Source organism: Engraulis encrasicolus, chromosome 12 (assembly GCF_034702125.1).
Source record: "Engraulis encrasicolus isolate BLACKSEA-1 chromosome 12, IST_EnEncr_1.0, whole genome shotgun sequence".
Taxonomy (NCBI): Eukaryota; Metazoa; Chordata; class Actinopteri; order Clupeiformes; family Engraulidae; genus Engraulis; species Engraulis encrasicolus.
The window spans coordinates 37,047,486-37,067,485 of NC_085868.1; the positions used below are offsets into that span (position 1 = coordinate 37,047,486).

General features: G+C 45.3%; 1 protein-coding gene across 1 annotated transcript in view; it reads right to left on the reverse strand.

Annotated features, from left to right (window-relative positions):
* Window positions 1–20,000, reverse strand: part of LOC134459729 (TBC1 domain family member 15-like) — a 77,882-nt gene that overhangs the window by 38,295 nt on the left and 19,587 nt on the right. The window contains exons 6-7 of the mRNA XM_063212121.1: window positions 7,133–7,235; window positions 1–130 (exon numbers count right to left, since the gene is read on the reverse strand). The exon at window positions 1–130 is cut by the window's left edge and continues 68 nt beyond it. Coding sequence (XP_063068191.1) covers window positions 1–130; window positions 7,133–7,235 — 233 coding nt within the window. The remainder of the gene's footprint in view (window positions 131–7,132; window positions 7,236–20,000) is intronic.

A 20,000-nucleotide genomic window follows, 5' to 3' on the forward strand; every position in this document is an offset into this window, starting at 1 on the left:
GCAGGTCTGCCATCTCCTCCGGAGGGCGCTGTTCCGGCTCCAGCTCACTGCCGCGGAAAGCGTCGAACAGGTAGTTGGTGACCTTGCAGAAGCCGCCTAAGGTCGTGGTGTACGGGTCCTTACGGAACTTCTGTTAGGGGAGGAGACGAGAAGAGATGAAGGGTTCACTTGAAGAAAGACGCTGAGGGTTTTTTTTTACACACACATTTTCGATTCGAGTTTTTAGCAGACAGTGTAAGCCTGTCACGATATTCAATAAGTCAATAAATCGTACGATAACTTTTTACAAGAACGATCACTTTTCTGGCCCCGATAAGTTACGAGAAGTATTTGCGTGATGTTTTGCTTTCCCTCTCTCCCTTTCTCTACCGTAGCCTTAAGACTAGATACTGATGGCGCGTTATAGGCCAACGCAGCGCAATGACGCTTAAATGTTGGTGTAATTTTAAGTTTCAGTGCAGTTCTGGTTGAAAAAAGGTGCATTGATCTGGCCACTTGCGTCTTTGAAATAGAACGCTGGTGCTCCCGCGCGTCGCTTATAAGCCTCGACAAAGAATCAGCGCTAGAGATAGAGATAGAGATAGAGATAGGAATATTCTTCCAGTCTCATTCAGCGCATCTGCAACGTTCCTCAGAGAGGGGAATGAACAGCTCCGACATGGAGGCAAGTGTTCATTTTGAAACATGCGCAGCAACCCAATATCAACGATGAAATAGTGGTACCGTCCCGCCAAACTTGCTCTGGGGCTATTATTTCAAACCTCGCAGAGTTCCCCCTATTAGGCTATTTCAATGCCTCCACCTCGCCTCCAACCCTGACGCTCGTTGTCTGTTCTTTTTGTAATTTTTGCTATATTTGTTGTTTATTTAGACCTAACAATATGAGTAGGCAGTCCGCAAGCAAATCATGAAGATCGGATTTGTGGAGTCAAATCAGTCACACCAGGAGAATTTGAACGGTTGAGCGCACTACAGGGGGAAATGCTTCAGTATCTAAACAGAGGCATGGCTACTGTAGTTTACTCGTAAGAATCAATGTATGGGCGTTAATAAAGGAGTTTAAAGTTCACAGAATTGCAACTTGTTCCAGTCGAGGGCAGCCTATCGGGGAGGGAGGGAGAGAGAGAGAGAGCGCGCTGCCTGCACCTGGAACTTGTGCGTCTGTTCATGCTCTTTTGCTTTTTGCTGATGTTGAAATGCCTTTAACATGGCTGATATGGGTTTTGACTGATAATTAGCTAGTAACAACATGCATCTTGTTGAAATAAGCTGTCTAAGTAATAATTTGTGAAATAATACCCCACCAATAATACCCCACCAATAGTAACAATATTTTACATCACACCATGGATAAGTCTACAAGCCATTCAGTGTGCTTGAGACAGATAAAAGAAGATATTAAAGAAAGACTATATAACTTACCCTAATAATAAATACAAAAAAAGCCTATTTAGAGCCTATTGTGCTCCATGAGGATGTAATTAAAAACATATATATCCCCCGCCGTGATGCTTTTAAAATGTGAAGGGGTGTAGTCACATTTTTATTGCATTTTTATCCTATCGTCATTATATTGTTTGACACATTTCTTCTTGGAGCAGGCGTCAATCTTAATTATTTAAACCTCTGCGGGTGCTGGCCAAAATGTTCAATGTTGAATTCACATTCAATGTTTCAAGAAGGAGGCCGCACCTTGCATAGCAGTTTTTTTTATTGCACATTATATTGTTTGAAAATGGCGAGAGAGACAATATTATCGATTATCGCAATAATTTCTTGGCCTATTTATCGTCTGGCAAAATTTGTTATCGTGACAGGCCTAAGACAGTGTTTATCAAAGGGCCATCATTGCCGTTACAGAAACTGAAAAAGAACGAGGGAAAAAAAAACTTGCTGCAATGCAATCCTGGCATTAGCCTTCTGAGTCATGGCACCACTGCCAGAGGGTTTTTTTTTTCTTTAAAAAATAAAAAAAAATAAAACCACTCACGGGTTCAGTTACAGTTTTTAGCAGACAGTATTTAGCAGAGGGCCATCATTGCCATTACAGAACCAGAAAAAAACGAGGGAAAAAAATCTTGTTGAGGGCATCAGGTCTTTATTTTGGAATCACATGTCCTGCCTGGTATTGCCTCCGTATCCATGACATCAAAGGAGAATGAGGTCGACTGTGGTACAAACAACACTGTATGGCGACAGGTGTGAATAATAGTATAGGCAGCTTTTTGACGGATTTCTAAAGGCCCTGCTGTAGCCGCTAACTACCCAATTATTCTTGGTGGTGGTTCAGTTCAGTCTTTACCTCAGATGGTGGTGGAGAATAGAAAAAACAGAACACACACACTGCCATCACAGCCGAGGGAAACAGAAACAAGTTTGACCTGCCTTGAACCCTCTGCTTAAAAAAATGTATTCCAGGGACTGTTCAATGACAAACAGCACTGTTCAGCCGTACGTTTTATTTGCGACAGGCAATTCAAAAACAAGTAGCCCCACAAACCCGCTTTGTGCCAGACTAGCAAACAGGCAGGGATATTGCCCTTCTTGTGGCTCTAAACAAGTTCTTGGTCCAAAATAAAAGCTTTTATTTTTGGTCTCAGCGCTGAACTGCTTAAATTCGCTTCGGAAGACCTACGACATGAAAAAAACAACACAAAAGCCGCCACCAAATTGATTCCATTTCACGCAACAAGGTTTCTTGTCCTGTCCTCTAACCACCTCCCTAACACACACACACACACACACACACACACACACACACACACACACACACACACACACACACACACACACACACACACACACACACACACACACAGAGACACACAGACACACAGACATCCTAGCGAGAGGGGGCTGACGGGGGTCGTCCATCTTGGCGATGGGATTTGTTTGGCGAGGGGCACATTAGAAAACAATATTGCTGCGCCACTGACCCCGCTACTCTGACGATGGTCAAGCCCATTCTATTAGCCGGCCGCGGATCATTACCCTCATCATTCCTCTAATACCCTTAGAACCCCGACACCCCACCACCACCACCACCACCATCACCAACACATATCCACACATTGGTAACCCCCCCCCCCCCCCAACATGCATCCACACCGTTGATCCGTTGATCATTACGGTCTCAAACCCTCAACCCACCCCGATCATTACCCCACATACACCTCATCGCTCCCCCTATTGCTCCACCCCCAACACACATCCACAACTTACATAACAAATTACCATCACACCCTCCCTCCCCATTGATCATTATCATCCCTGCCCCCAGCGTTTCATCATTACCACCGCTGCACCACCTTATACACACTCCTGCCCCAGCATTGATCATTACAGTCACCCCAGCCCAGCCCAGCATCCACCCCTTTGCCTAATGATACCTCTGATACAGCAGCAGCAGCACAGTCCCTCACAACACCGCACACACACACACACACACACACACACACACACACACACACACACACACACACACACACACACACACACACACACACACACACACACACACACACACACACACACACACACACACACACACACACACACACACACACACACACACACACACACACACACACACACACCTATCCTCACCTCTCATATGCCACCCTCCCACCTGCTTTTGGCGAGACATAATGAGCTGGGTACATGCGCACACACACACACAACTAATACCATCGCTAACGCTACTGTTGCATTCGCCATACTCATATCCGTGCACGCACACAACACACACACACAAACACAGTCTCCACTGCCCTAGATCCCAGCTCCGCCTCTGTGCTCTGATGCGTGTTTGGTCATTAGCCGCATCACCGGGATGATGACGTACGTGATGGCCATTAAAATCCTATCATTTGACAAATAGCGCTTTTTAGGTCGAGAGACAACCCGGCTGGTGCCAGTTTCCGCGCCTAATCTCCAAGTTTAGGGAACTGGAAAGTTGGTTCATATTACAAAGTGAAAAATTATTGGGTTTTGCTAGGCATGTGTGGAACATACCTGTCAACCATCCCTAATTTCCAGAGAAACTCCCTAATGTTGACTCATAACCCGGTTTCCTCCCGATTTTACATTTTTCCCCGAAATATCCCAAATTTTCACATTATCAAAAAATAACATCGGTTCAGCCTAATTATCCCCACGGCCCTGCCACTTAGCCCGAGCCACACCCCCTCTGAAGAGAGACTATGGTTGTGTTGCTTATCAAGCTCCCTGCCAGTAGATTTAATGCCAGATGCTGAAGTTCCTTGAAAATATCAGCCGTCACTCTCGAGCTCCGTAAGCGTTTGCACGCCCACACTTGGCCTCTGAAACCGTCAGTTCATACAACGCTGTTCATATGGTAAACAGCCTCGGAACAGCGAATCATGCGAATAACCTAATCACAACCTGCACCAGCACGTAGTAATGCAAGAGCCCCAGACAACTTTAGCGACAAAACAAGGAGAAACTGATATTTCATTGTTTTCCACTCAGTATATTATGCTCATTTAAAATGTGCGCTGGCCTGGAGGATTTTTACACAGGGCTGTCTTCGCACGCGGACTGTTGTGAAAAGCAGAGTAGAACGCACATTCCGATCTGTCTCTGTTGTCCCGTTGACTGTCATGATTTGGCCAAAATACATTTTCCTGAATTTTGGCTTAAAATATGGGAATTTTCCCGAATTTTGGTAGCTCAAAGTTGACAGGTATGATGTGGATTGAATGCTGGTCAGTCACAGGTAAGCACTGTGGTTCTGCAGCACTAGCAGTATTTTAACACGGAACCTCGTCTGTGGTTTGAATCTCGTCCGTGGTTCAAATGGCTAAGGCACCATTGCGTTACATCACAGACCCGTATCAGATCCCCCATCTCACTCCCCGTCTCCATCTCACATCATCCTATCAAATGTAGGGGAAAAAAACTAAAAAGCATATTTAGGAAAAAGGTGGCAGGAGGTAAAAGAATGCATTGCATGTCAAGGTACTGTATGTACATACACACACACACATACATCTAACAAATAAACATCCTTGCACCCTTGTGTTTCCAGGCAAAGAAAAGTTTGAAGAGGGTAGTCAGATTTGTGTGATGTTTGGGGTTGTTTTCACACCCGTCAGCAGTGAAAGGCCATTCTTCATCTTCACCCAAAGGTCATTTAAAATAAGGGTACAAAAATAAGCTTGATTTCCGCCCTGAAATAATAGTCAGAATGACTAATGTGACAAGGGCCAGCAGGCAGGGAGATGGCTCCATTCTTTGAAGGTGCACTGCGTAATATTTCTAGCACTTTCTTTCCAGAAGACATGTTGCCCATTCACAAAAGTTACCTTTTTCATGAATACTTACCACAACCATCAAATATTCATTATTACTGGGAAAATTGCACTTTTCATACATAAAGAGGTGGATCTTCTCCATGGCCGTGAATTTGAATTTCCAGAAATAGCTGCAACATTTACTGCATTTTGGTCATACTAGTAAATATGACCTTATTATTTAGTAAATATTCATGTTAAGATTAAATTTGTCAATAGGCAGCACATATTTATACAGAGAAGATACAGCTCTTTGTGTATGAAAAGTGCACATTTCCCATCTGTAATGGTAGGAAATACTGAGGACAGAAATGCAATTTGTGAATGGGCAACATCAACTCTGTAAATGGACAATTCTGTAAAATCACCTACATTTCGCAAAAACATGTAGGATTCTTCATTATGCATTATTTCATTGCAAGCTTTACCCTTGCTGAAAGGGGGTGGAACTATATCAGGCGAACCAGTTGAGGGCTGTGTTGCCTGCAGAGGACTCATTTCTGCACGACTGAGTTCACATGAAAGCATCGCGGAAACAGTGGCACTTTGAACAGAGGGCCAGTGTCTACTGACATCAAGGCAGTGGTGAGATCAGAATGAAAAAGATAAAAGTGCAACATCATGTATGCTATACTCAGTCAGCTGTATCGTGTGAATGTGGACTTTCTGTACGAGCTGAGCTATATGAGGTGAAAGTACAAAGCTGAATGTGGAGTCATCAAAGATGATGCACACTCAGTCACATCTGTGGGTAGCGGTGACTTAGTGGTTCAGGTGATGGGCTTTAAATCAGAGGGTTGCAGGTTCAAAATCCATCCTAGCACTCCCTACCACACTCCATGGTGAGGTGCCCTTGAGCAAGGCAACTAACGCCACACTGCTCCAGGGATTGTAACCAATACCCTGTACTTAAAATAGCTGTAAGTCATCATGGAGACTCAGTGAAGCGTTAGTGAAGTGTAATGCAATGTAATCTGTGCTGTCAAAGGTGGACTGACCTGTATGGACTGATCAGGTCCATGTCATACCATAGTAAGGTATACCATAGTATCATACCATAGTAAATGACACACACAGATTCACATATGTAAGATAATATTACAGTTCCCTGCAAGGGCAAAGTGCAGTAACTGTGCCGACATTGAAACTGAGAAAAAGGGTTTCAAAGTATTGGTATTAGGTTGGATATTGTAGTTACTGCAAATTAGCAATATCTTTATCTATAGGTGGCGTATACAGACTCACCTGTGTGAGACAATACTATAGGTGGCCTACACAGACTCACCTGTGTGATATCATACAACAGGTGGCGTACACAGACTCACCTGTGTGAGACCATACTATAGGTGGCATACACAGACTCACCTGTGTGAGACCATACTATAGGTGGCATACACAGACTCACCTGTGTGAGACCATACAATAGGTGGCGTATAGGGATGCACGATGTATCGGCCAGATGTATCGGTATCGGCCGATATTTGACATTTCTCAACACATCGGACATCGGTCCGATGGGTAAAACTGGGTCTATGTTAACGCCAATGGTTTTTTTTTTCTATTTTTAATCTAATTTTATCACAGGGAGTTAAAAAGTGTTTTTTGGAAATAAGAGAGCATTCAAAAATTCAGTTTGTTTGCATCATTGTCAGTCTGTATTAAATGTTATCTCTTTAAAAAAAAAACATTGGTATCGGTTAATATCGGTTATTGGCCAAAACCGCAATATCAATATCGGATATCGGTCGAAATGTTTCACATCGTGCATCCCTAGTGGCGTACACAGACTCGTGAGCTCATGCTGCAGCTGGACTCACCTGTATAAGGCCAAAGGTGGATTCATCTAGCAGGTTCTCGAAGGACTGCGAGAGTGCCTTACTGCAGTGGCTCACGTTCAGCACCGCGGGATCAAAAGGCGACCTGCAGGAGCAAAGGGTGGGAAAAAAAATCTTTAAGACGTCACTGGGCATGTATACTGTGATACGAACGTCTCTCTATGTATATGACGGTATCACATGGAATGAAATGAGCGGCCGGTACAAAAAAAAGTGTGTGCGTGTGCCTGCGTAAGTTTTGTCTCTCCCTCTCTCTCTCTCTCTCTCTCTCTCTCTCTCTCTCTCTCTCTCTCTCTCTCTCCTCTCTCTCTCTCTCTCTCTCTCTCTCTCTCTCTCTCTCTCTCTCTCTCTCTCCTCTCTCTCTCTCTCTCTCCCTCTCTCTCTCTCTCTCTCTCTCTCTCTCTCTCTCTCGTCTACAGAAGAAATGGGCTCTCTTACGACCAGATAGGCCAGGTGTAGGACAACGAAGGTACTACACAAAAGTGAATAAAGTCTGCAACACTATTTGTCTTCTTGTTGTTGTAGCTAAGCATTGTTGCAGACTTTTTTCACTATTATTGGATTGCAGGGGTGTCAAAGTCAAAGTCAATTCATGGTGTAAGTACAACACTAGCACATGATATTACACAGCTGTTACAGCATTTACTCCATTGTACCTAATGAGGTAGATAGACTGTGTTGTGACTGAAATCACTAAAAAAATAACAAGAACCCACCGACACAAACTCGATCCAACAAGAGTTAACTCATTATAAGACAAGCACAAAGGTCTACTGGTTACTCAAATAAGCTACCTCTGTTGAAAGGAAAGAATGTCTATTTGTTTAACTTATACTTTTACTTTTGACACCTCTGTAGGATTGTTGCTGACAACTGCCCAGATTCACAGATTATGCACTTAACACAGTAAAAGAATCTATAGTCACTACAGAGACTGCATTTTATCACAAAACCAAGAGTATATGGAAGCCATATTCCAATCTCATACTTCCACAAAGGAAATTAAATGACACTCGTTGATGCACATTTGTTGGTCTTGGAATGTGTTTACCCAGCTTTAGCATGTAAACTGAATGTCCAGCCTTAAGACATAGTCACTCACAGCTGTAGACAACATCTCTGGAACACGGCGCTTCGGTACGAGACACACAAAAACACAGTCACACACACTCGCTCGTGCACACACACTCACAGGCACAAACACACGATGACGCCTGTCTTTATGTCCAGACTCTCCCAGCAGGCCTGATTTGTCATCCGGAAAGCATCCTGAGTGACAGACGAACACGCACACACACGCACACACGCACGCACGCACGCGCGCGCACGCGCGCGCACGCACGCACACACACACACACACACACACACACACACACACACACACACACACACACACACACACACACACACACACACACACACACACACACACACACACACACACACACACACACACACACACACACACACACGTCATCTGGAAAGTGTCGTGAGTGACAGACGAGCTGGGAACTTTTTTGAAAATCATTTCATGGCTGCTGAAGAAGTAAGTGATGAGCCTGCCAAATAAACGAGTGCTTCAGCAGAAGACCATCTTGAGAGAGAGAAAGAGAGAGAGAGAGAGAGAGAGAGAGAGAGAGAGAGAGAGAGAGAGAGAGAGAGAGAGAGAGAGAGAGAGAGAGAGATTCTTAAGTAGATTTAGGGAAGGAAATAGGGTGGAAAAGACAGGAGTTTGAGAAAAAGAAAGAGAGCGAGAGAGCAAAGAGAAAAGAGAGAAAGAGAGAGGAAGAGAGAGAGCGCGGGGAAATGAGGATAGAAAGTGACAGACATAAACAGAGAGGAAGAAAGGAACAGAGAGAGAGAGAGAATGACAGAGAAAAAGGGAGTGAGTGAGTGAAACTTTGGGGCGACAAGAAAATATGATTTAGGAGAGTCGTTCCATAACTGGATGAATGTCAACGTGACAGATTGCATCCAACGGAAAAAAATAATAAACTTCAACCTTGGCAAAATAGACTTTGTTTGATGTTATCTTGCACATTGAAGTGTTTCGCTTCTTTATTTTTTTTTGTCTGCTCCCAATACTGCGTCTGTGGACATCTGTAGCTCAACGGTGGAATGTCCTCCTCCACTCTTGGCACAACACACGCGCGCACACACAATGTCTGACCGAATGGAACTGGACAGCTTGTGTATATGCGCGTGGGCATGCAGCACGCGCGCGCACACGCACGCGCATGCACGCACACACACATACACACACGCACTGTGGTGAAGGTGGTTAATTAGCCAATGTATGCAGACAGCTTCTATTTTACTACTGTGAGACTGTCAGTGTGAGTGTGTGTGTGAGTGTGTGTGTGTGTGTGTGTGTGTGTGTGTGTGTGTGTGTGTGTGTGGTATGTGTGTTTGTGTGTGTGTGAGCCCGCACATGTCTGTAAGTGAGTTCAGTTGCACTGCAAACAGTCTTCTAATTGCCGACTAAAGTCCCATCGAGTGGCTCGTAGACAAATAAAAGCGTCTTTATGTTCATTTAGGCCCTGCAGACATAACAAAAGACTGCAAACACCAGCTCCATTTGGGCAGACTGTTGTCTTTGCAATGCAGAGCCCTTTCAATGGGAATGTCGGCCAGCATCCCATTTTGGCTTGTGAAATCCTAATAACAACAAAAAATTAACTGAAATTGAAACTCTGAATGCGACGCATGGCTAATGGTTCATGGATAATGGACTAATAGAGCGCCTCCTACATAGAGTTGACTTTGGACTATGTAGAATTAGAAAACTATGCCATTTAGAGTAGCCCCATAATGCCCATAATGTAATAGTCATTGAACAGTTAACTACCATAGTACTACATTACGATGACATAACAAAGGGCACTTAGTAATCCTCTACGACTTGGCCATTGCCATTGTCTTAACGGGTGAAGCAAAAAGAGACGCCAATGGCTCATGGCACATGTATTTAGCGGCGCGAACTTGGATAACACCTGTGCCTCCTCAGTAGCGTGTACTTTAAAGGGTGCAAAATAACACTGTTGTGGGTCCTAGGACTGATCAGTAATGGCTCGGGGTTTCTGTGTCTGGTGAACTCAGGAAGGATCTCTCTCAGGGACACTCTGTCTGGTCTGGTACAAAACACTAGGGGTCGACCGATACAGGTTTTTTAATGGCCGATGCGATACCGATATTTTTTCCATCACCCTTGGCCGATACCCGATTTCCGATACCCGATACGCCGATGCCGATATTGTTAAAAAGTGTTAAAAATGACAAAAATCAGTACTGTATCATTTTTTTTAAAATCCTATCCCATCACCTTTTCATCACACCATAACATGAATAACAGGAAAATAACTGTCATGTACAAAGCACACTGAGCAACTAGTTTTTCAACTTTTTCATTATAGCCTCCTAAAAAGTACATAAGGCATTACAAATTCAAAGGACTGTGGCTTGACAGTGGTACAATAGCATAGAGCTTGCCTGTAAATTTGAAAAATGTTGGGGATGACCCCAAGATTATTATGGGTTTAAATAATGCCTATTTTTTCACCTGTATAGGTGTACTTGATTTATGGCCTTTCACAAAACAAATCAAATCAACTAACAAACAAAAGCCCAGAATAACAAACCAAAGAAATGCAAACAAAACACATAGACAAGTAAAACCATGTTCTTATTTTCATATTATAAAATACAAATAATCCCACCAGTAAAAACACCCCTGCTCAAAATGGTTTGGTCCGCCAAACGGTGGACACCCCTCTATTTTACACAGATTGGAACATTCACTTGTTGCTGAACAAGGAAGTGGCAGCATGCCGGTGACCTGGTCAGTGAAATGTTACAGAACTGTTTTACACAGTATTTCTAACCAAATAAACTTCTATGAATTGAAATAGCCAGTTTGCAAGTGATGTTTGTTACTCATTGGAGATCGCTAAACAGATGGAAGTTGATAAATGAATGACGCTACGAAATGCGCGTTTTTAATCGCGGTGCAAATGTACACTGAAACATGCTGGAAGGTAAAACGCTACACTAGGTAAGGGTTATGGCAACTGGGGTGATAAATGACCGAACAATGAACCAGGGAAATAAAAACTGTAGGCTAGTTAACCAACGCTGGTTGGTTAAATGCTACAGAAATGGTTTACAATATTTTAATTTAGCCAGTTTGCAAGTGGTGTTTGCTACCTATTAGATGTCGCTAACAGATTGAAGTTGATAAATGAATGACGGTATGAAATGCGCATTTTGAAACGCGGTGGAAATTAGACACTGAAACATAAGGTAAAAGATGGCGAATGGTGGTGATTATTGACTGGACAATGAACCAGGGAATTAAAATCAGTACAGAAAATGGATGGAGCTGAAACATTCTCCCTTTAGGCCTATTACATGCACATGCCATGTCATTCAGTGTCCACATTAAAATATTATGCGTCTGAAAGTCTAAAACTTTGTGGCAGCCTGCAAGGCTGTTTACTGTACTCAATGAGAGGGGGAGGGGTGACGCAGCAGCGTGCATTGCGGGTCTGCCAGCAACACAGAGCTGCCCGTCTGTAGTCAAAATCTCGGGGTGGGCGTATCGGCCAAAACCGCCTGCGTATCGGCCGATACCGATACACTTAATAAACGCAAATATCGGCCCGATATATCGGCCGGCCGATATATCGGTCGATCCTTACAAAATACCACCCCTCATCTGATGTTGCCGTTTCGCAGGGTTATGGCCTACGTTTACACCCTTTTCTCTCTTCATTTACTACTCTTCTGCTCTCCGTCCCTACCTCCCTCCCACTAGAATGAGTGTGTGTGTGTGTGTGTGTGTGTGTGTGTGTGTGTGTGTGTGTGTGTGTGTGTGTGTGTGTGTGTGTGTGTGTGTGTGTGTGTGTTGGCTTCTTCAGAACGTGTGCGTGTGTGAACTCTGCCAGGGAGTCTCGGCCTGCTCTTCCACACTAGCATGTCTCATCACACCATTTGGAGGGCTATGTGCTCACTTCGTAGGACGCACAATAGCACTGTTGCGGGTCCTGTGCCTCCTCCATAGTGTGGACTTGAGAGGATGCAGTCCCTATTTGTGCGACCTGATGCCTGTGTTAGACATCTCACCAGTCACCCGCACCAAAATGAGCACTCTCCGCCCATATGTAAAACTGACACAACGATAAACAAACATAAACACACACACTGACACACACACACATGGACACGGACACGGACACACACACACACACATGGACACACACACACTGACACACACACATGGACACGGACACGGACACACACACACGCACAAAAATGTCCCTCTTAAACATACTCCAGCTGCACTGAAAGGCCCCTCATCCTCCTGCTGCATTCTGATGGAGGTGCCAGCTAGGCTGCCTACTACTAGCATGCGTGCACGCGTGCGTGTGTGCGAGCGTGCAAGCGTGCGTGCATCAGAGGCCTCTCGATCAGATCAGAGGGGCAGCAGGAAGAGGCGGAAGAAGATTTATGCAGAAAAAGGAGGAGCAGAAGGAGAAGACAATAGAGAAGAATAGAGGCGCAGTGATGGACAGGAGGAGAAGAGGAGAGGTATGATGAGTAGGAGGAAAAGAAAGAAGTCGAAAGAGAAATAGGCGAGGAGAATAGAAGAGAAGCAATTGAAAAAGAGGAGGAGCAGAGCAGAGAAATTGGAGAATGGAGGTGAGGTGATGGAGAAGAGAAGAGAAGAGAAGAGAAGAGAAGAGAAGAGAAGAGAAGAGAAGAGAAGAGAAGAGAAGAGAAGAGAAGAGAAGAGAAGAGAAGAAGGAGGTGAAGGAATAGCAGGATAGGACAATTAAGTGGAAAGCGGAGAGGAGAGGAGAGGAGAGGAGAGGAGAGGAGAGGAGAGGAGGGGAGGGGAGGGGAGGGGAGGGGAGGGGAGAGGAGGGGAGAGGAGAGGAGAGGAGAGGAGAGGAGGGGAGAGGAGAGCAGAGCAGAGAGGAGAGCGAAGTGTCTGTAAAATGCAAAGTTAAGTGTCGGATGTGAAGCACTTTACTGCTCTGGAGATGGGCGAAGGCACTCTTCAGCTCTCTGCCACTCTGGTCAAGAGCCACTGGAGTGTGGGAGAGACCGTATGCTAGATTTGAGTGAGTGTGTGTGTGTGTGTGTGTGTGTGTGTGTGTGTGTGTGTGTGTGTGTGTGTGTGTGTGTGTGTGTGTGTGTGTGTGTGTGTGTGTGTGTTCGTGCGTGCGTGTATGCGTGACAGCAGAGGTAACAGGTTGTGTTCTCTTCAGCAATGATGGTAGAAGAGGGAAAGAGAGAAGGATGCTGAGATAAGAGAAGAAATTAAAGGGGGGGGGTCACAGAGATCAGAGAAAGAAAGAAGCTGAGAGGGAGAGGACGACGGAAAGTAAGAGAGAAAGAAAGACAGAGAGACTGAAAGACAGACAGAGAGAGAGACAGAGAGAGAAAAAGAGAACGAGAGAGAGAGATGGAGAAATAGAGCGTGAGACTGAGAGAGGGGGGGCAGAGAGAGAGAGAGAGAGAGAGAGAGAGAGAGAGAGAGAGAGAGAGAGAGAGAGAGAGAGAGAGAGAGAGAGAGAGAGAGAGAGAGAGAGAGAGAGAGAGAGAGAAGAGAGCTGAGGCAGATCCTGGTATTAGCATACAAATAGTGCTCAATCATGGCAGAGGCAGAGGGGAATTCATTAATGTGCTATGATACGGGTGAGAGTGTGTGGGAATGTGTCGGCGTGTGGACTGCAGGACTAAGTGTGTGTTTGTAAAGTCTGTGTGTGTGTGTGTGTACTGCGGGGCTATGTGTGTTTGCAAAGCTTGAGCTTGTGTGTGTGTGTGTGTGTGTGTGTGTGTGTGTGTGTGTGTGTGTGTGTGTGTGTGTGTGTGTGTGTGTGTGTGTGTGTGTGTGTGTGTGTGTGTGTGTGTGTGTGTGTGTGTGTGGCAGTGTGTGTGGGGATAAAAACGACAATGGAAAGACCCTCATCCTCCTGCTGCATTCTGACAAAAGACGCCAGTTGAGTTGCCGATATTTTTTTAGAGGGCCAGTACTTGGATATGGATATATTTGGACATGAGCCAATTATCTCGCTGACCAGGCCTGCTCCCTATAAATACCCCCCACCCTACACACACACACACACACACACACACACATGCGTGCGCGCGCGCGCACACACACACACACACACACACACACACACACACACACACACACACACACACACATCATTATCAGAACCAAACACACACCCTCTTTCACACACATACTCTGCTTTCTCACACACACAGACAGACACAGACACAGACACACGCGCCTACAGATCATTAAAAGGAAAAAACACACACACAGAATAGGACAAGAAGCCATATATAGCCAAGTCGCCTAATTCCGCCCGTCCCCCAATTCCGCCCGCCTATCTATAAGTGATGATAGTTAATTATTTATCCACTGTTTAAGTCAGGAACGGATATTGACATGATACAGAGTTTGTATGCTTACAATTTGAAACGGTGATGACATTTAAAACCAAGTCAAACGGCCATAAACAGCATTGTAATGAAGGGTGTCGTAACGGCAGCATGAAAGACATGGAACTTTAATTTCACGACGACATTCTGGCTTCAAACTCGCCCTGGCCGCTTCCCCTTTTCACTTTAGGACCAAAAGTATTCAACCGTTTTCACAGTAACGACCAAACTAATAACAGTTCCTGCATCGGTAAAGCCAGCACTACAAGCGTGAACGAAATCAGCACAACAGCATAAAGGAATAATAAACAGTAACAGAAATACTGACGCGGGCGGAGTTGGGAGCCTTTCGCCGGTGAATTGTGCTGAAGCTAGATTTTGGACATGCTGGACGTAATCGCCAAATTACGATAGAAAGGCAACCAATGTTAGCTAATATTGCTCATTACCTCATCTACACAGTTGCCGCTACCCAAAAATGTACGATAGCATAATTAAATATTATTTGAAATAGTGATATCACGTTTTCAGTGAAGTGATCAGTGAAGTGGGCGGAATTTGGCGACCTTACTTCACACATCACCAAAGGGAATGAAAGATGAAGCACTAGCGCACACGCACGCACGCACACATCATTTCACCTCCCCCACTCCCTTCTGATGTATGGCAAGGTAAGTAGATGAATGTCTGTTTTTGTTCAGACACACACACACACACACACCCTTTAGATCTATGGCAAGGAACGCACATGTATGTAAGCACAGTCTCTCTCTGTCTCTCTCTCTCTCTCTCTCACACACACACACACACACACAAAACACTCCAGACAATCTGACACCTCTCCCCAGCTAACGTGCACACACACACGCACGCACGCACGCACGCACGCACGCACGCACGCACGCACGCACGCACGCACGCACGCACGCACGCACGCACGCACGCACGCACACACACACACACACACACACACACACACACACACACACACACACACACACACACACACACACACACACACACACACACACACACACACACACACTTCCGTCTGCCACCCGCACTGCTGATGGCCAGAGGATAGCATGTGGCCTGTGCTGGACATTCTATATTTCACCTCAAAGCGCCCCTAACCACCCTGCCAACAAGAGCAATGCTCAACGCCAGCCAGCTCAGTGAGCAAGTGGCTGGGAGTGTGCAATGTGCAATGTATGTGTGTGTGTGTGTGTGCAATGCATAGCGGGGGAGAAGGAACACACATGCTCAAGGCTGTTGTGTGCAAGCACGCACACATGTGCGCACACACACACGCGCGCACACGCGCAAGTACACACACACACACACACACACACACACACACACACACACACACACACACACACACACACACACACACACACACACACACACACACACACACACACACACACACACACACACACACACACACACACGCACACACACACGCACTCCTGGCTGCTGTCCTGAAGGATTAGTAGCGTGTGCTGCAATATTGATGAATATTCATGGGGGGTTGGGGGTGGGTGACTGACAGCTCCGTAAGTATGGTTGCAGGGCGGAGCCCAACAACAACAGACCAGCCGAGATGGAAAAACCCAGCCACTGTGTGTGTCTGTGCGTGTGTACGTGTGTGGGCGATAGGGGTGTAATTCACAGCCTTTATGACGATACGATACGGTATCGATTTCTTAAATCAGGGATTCAATTTTTTTTCGATACTTAAAAATTCCCCACGATACGATGCGATTCGGTTCGATCCGATTTTTTCCCAATTACTTTTCCACTAAGCTTACTATTGTGTTATGGAGCTAGGGCATTGCACAGGGGCCAGCGATTCGATTCTTTTCGATTCTTAAGAATGCCCCACGATACGATGCGATTCGATTAAATCGCCGGCCGATACTTCCGATACATCGATACATTTCGATTTTATTTACATCCCTAGTGCGCGTGGTACAGGGAGAGTGCATGGGCGTGTGTTTGGGCTTTAAATCTATGCAGGTTACAAAGATGTGCAAGCACACGCGCAAAACATGCTACGTAGCTATTTCTAGTATTATTTCTATATTCTATTGTGCATTTTTATTTAGTCAATATAGCTCGTCTCTCTGTACTGTGGTCAGTTACATCGACAGGATGCTGATATGAGCTGCATCTTCATGTTATTAACGTATTGGCCCAAACAAAAGATGAGGTATTTATTCTAAAAAAATAGTGCTTTAAAAATATAGTTTGTCTCATTTTCGCGGACTAGACATGATTCAATTGCGACTCGTCGCTCTGCGCTTATTCACGTTCAGTTTTGAATGTCTCAACCGGAAAGCTTTGGTTGTCTTCCCCGGTCGTCTTGCCTGGACATCCATGGACATCAGTTGAAACCAATATGTGGAATAGGAACAGCTATTTGACGAACCCCCAGTAAGCTTTGGATGCTGTCCTCAGTCATTCAAATGATCATCTGTGGGTGCAAGAGAGCAGTGCCTGTCTGGTAGCCAAACCCCAACGTCAGCAAAGACACGTGGAGAATCTCTGTGCCGAGTAGCCATCTCTGTGCTGTTATGAGGAGTGTTCATGGAATTTATACTGTGAAATGTGTTCTATTGAAATGGGAAACTATTTATAAACACCATTTTGACTTAAGCCATTTTCCTATGCGAAACAAAATTTTAGTCGTGAAAGCTTTTGTCCCCAAAAAATGAACCTGCAAAAAAAAAGGGGGGGTGTCTTATATTCAGGATTGTCTTACATTTGGGCCAGTATGGCACTCCCAGTCATCAGTATCGGCTTGAAAGCAAGGTGCTGAGTAATAGAGAGTGACGGGAAATGAGTGGGATAAAGACGGGAAGCGATCGGGAAATGACCTTGGGTCATACTCAAACCCGGCTCCCCAGATCTATGGGCCGAGTGGTCAAGGAGGGTGTCAGCCTGGTGAGGCAGACTAAATATGAAAACTTGTCAGGAATATCATTTCTTTGGTCGATAGGTGGGTTTGTAGACGAGCACGGTGAAGAAAAAACACAGAATGACCATGGAAAATGAGCTACTGTGGTCCCTATGCATCAATGATCCATACCTTGGTGGCAATATAACCACATTCAAATGAAGCTTCACTCAGTGATCATGAAATTATAAAGGTGGTATTTCTTGTAATCATTGCTCAGATGCGTGTTGGCATATGTTTTCGTCGACATGCAATATAGCCAATGTACAACGACATAGCCAAAGTGCCATGTGTATCTGTCCTGTTGAGTGCTGAATTCTCAGCGCTGCCTGGCAATGATAAAGTAGTAGGGCTATTTCAATGAGCCATCAAAGGTAATTGACCTACACATTGTGCGTGTGTGTGTCTGTGTGTGTGGTGATGCGGCCTACCTCAGGGTCAGAAGGTCTTCCTTAAGCAAGTGGTGTACATATTTCACATTGATGTTAGCTAATCAATAACGCAACCAAAACTGCACACACCCCTAACCATGCGCGCACACACACACACACACACACACACACACACACACACACACACACACACACACACACACACACACACACACACACACACACACAGACACACACACACACACACACACACACACACACACACACACACACACACACACACACACACACACACACACACACACACAAGATCTCAGTCACCTTTCTTGATCCTCTGCACAGTCATGTAATACGTTTCTTCCTTCTCAGTTGCAATCTGGCCTTAAAATCGAAGGCTACCTCAGCAGAACACTGCTACAGGGACCTGCTTGTACGTACGTGTGGCGCATATGTACTAGGGCTGTAACGATATTGGATCGAACCGAGAAATTATGATACTCTGAGTCACGATACTGTATCCTGATGTAAGGAGGCAGTATCGTGATACGCCCTTTCGAAATTAGTTATCCTTCAGTCCTGAAAGCAACCACATGATGTGATGTGATATTACTTCCAAGCTTCAAATGAGATGTATTTCGGATATCGTGAGGTGTATCGAACGTATCGTAGATCAAAAATTGGGATACGAACCGAATCGTGAGTTGAGTGTACCGTTACAGCCCTAACATGTACGGATCATCCTCCATATCACATGACAGCAGGCCTCTAAAACTGAGCTATTAAAAGATATTAGGTCACCACAGTAACCGAGGTCATCCTGCTCCCTAAAACGCTCCCCTTCCCCTTACTTCATCATGAACCAGCCAACGCCCCCCCCACCCAACATCATGGGGATGATAACACTAGGCCCCTCCTCTCATCTGCCTCTTTCTCAACGTCCTCCAAGGGCTCTCTAACTGTATGGACAGACAGCAGGCATTGAACGAGCTAAAACGCTGCAGAGTCCCGTCTGATATGCACAGATCAGGGGAGACGAACGCAGCAAACGATTCAACCTGAAGCGCTCGATCAGGGAGAGTGCCAACCGAAACATGAAATGTAAAAATGTCATTGTCTGCCGACGAGCACATCCGATATTTTTCGACGCAGTTCAATTTCTCAATCTAACGCTTTTGATGCCCTCTGTGCTGGAAACCCTTTCGCAGCTTTTGATGCTCCCTCCCGCTTGCTCTTCCTTACAAAGTCAATCACTTCCGCCGCCACTTCCAAGTCTTTCGACGCCTGCTACCTACATGAATGGCCTCTCGGGAGGTTGAAGACACACATTGGAAGTCCAATACCAATAGAAGTCTCATGGGAGTCACATAGTATGCAAATGGAGAGGGGGGGAAAGAGAAGTGGTTCTTACTGTCGCCGGTATCCCGTTATTAGTGGTGTAAATAATAATCAATATGCATTGATGCATCGATCCTATGGCAGACGATCAAATCGTATCGTATCGTGGGGCATTCTCAAGTATCGAAAATAATCGAATCGCTGCCCCCCGCCTAATGCCCTAGCTCCATAACATAATAGAAGTGGAAAAGTAATTGAAAAAAAAATCTAATCGTATGGTATCGTGGAGCATTCCTAAGTATTGAAAATAATCGAATCGTATCGCCATGGAGGCTGTGATTTACACCCCTTCCCGTGATGCCACAACACCAAGAACAGCAGCCTTTTTTTCAGTTAATTTGCACCAAGAGCCGTGTACAGTATCATGGCCTATGTCTTTGATGGAGTCAACAAATTCTCTGAGATAGAGAGGCGAGGTGCTGTGATGACACACGCACACAGACGCACACAGACACGCGCGCGCATGCAAGCGCACGCGCACACACACACACACACACACACACACACACACACACACACACACACACACACACAAAGACACACACAGACACGCACACAGACACGCACACAGACACACACACACACACTACACACCACACACTTGCCGTCTGCAAAAGAGCAAAGCACAATAAGCAGCTCATTT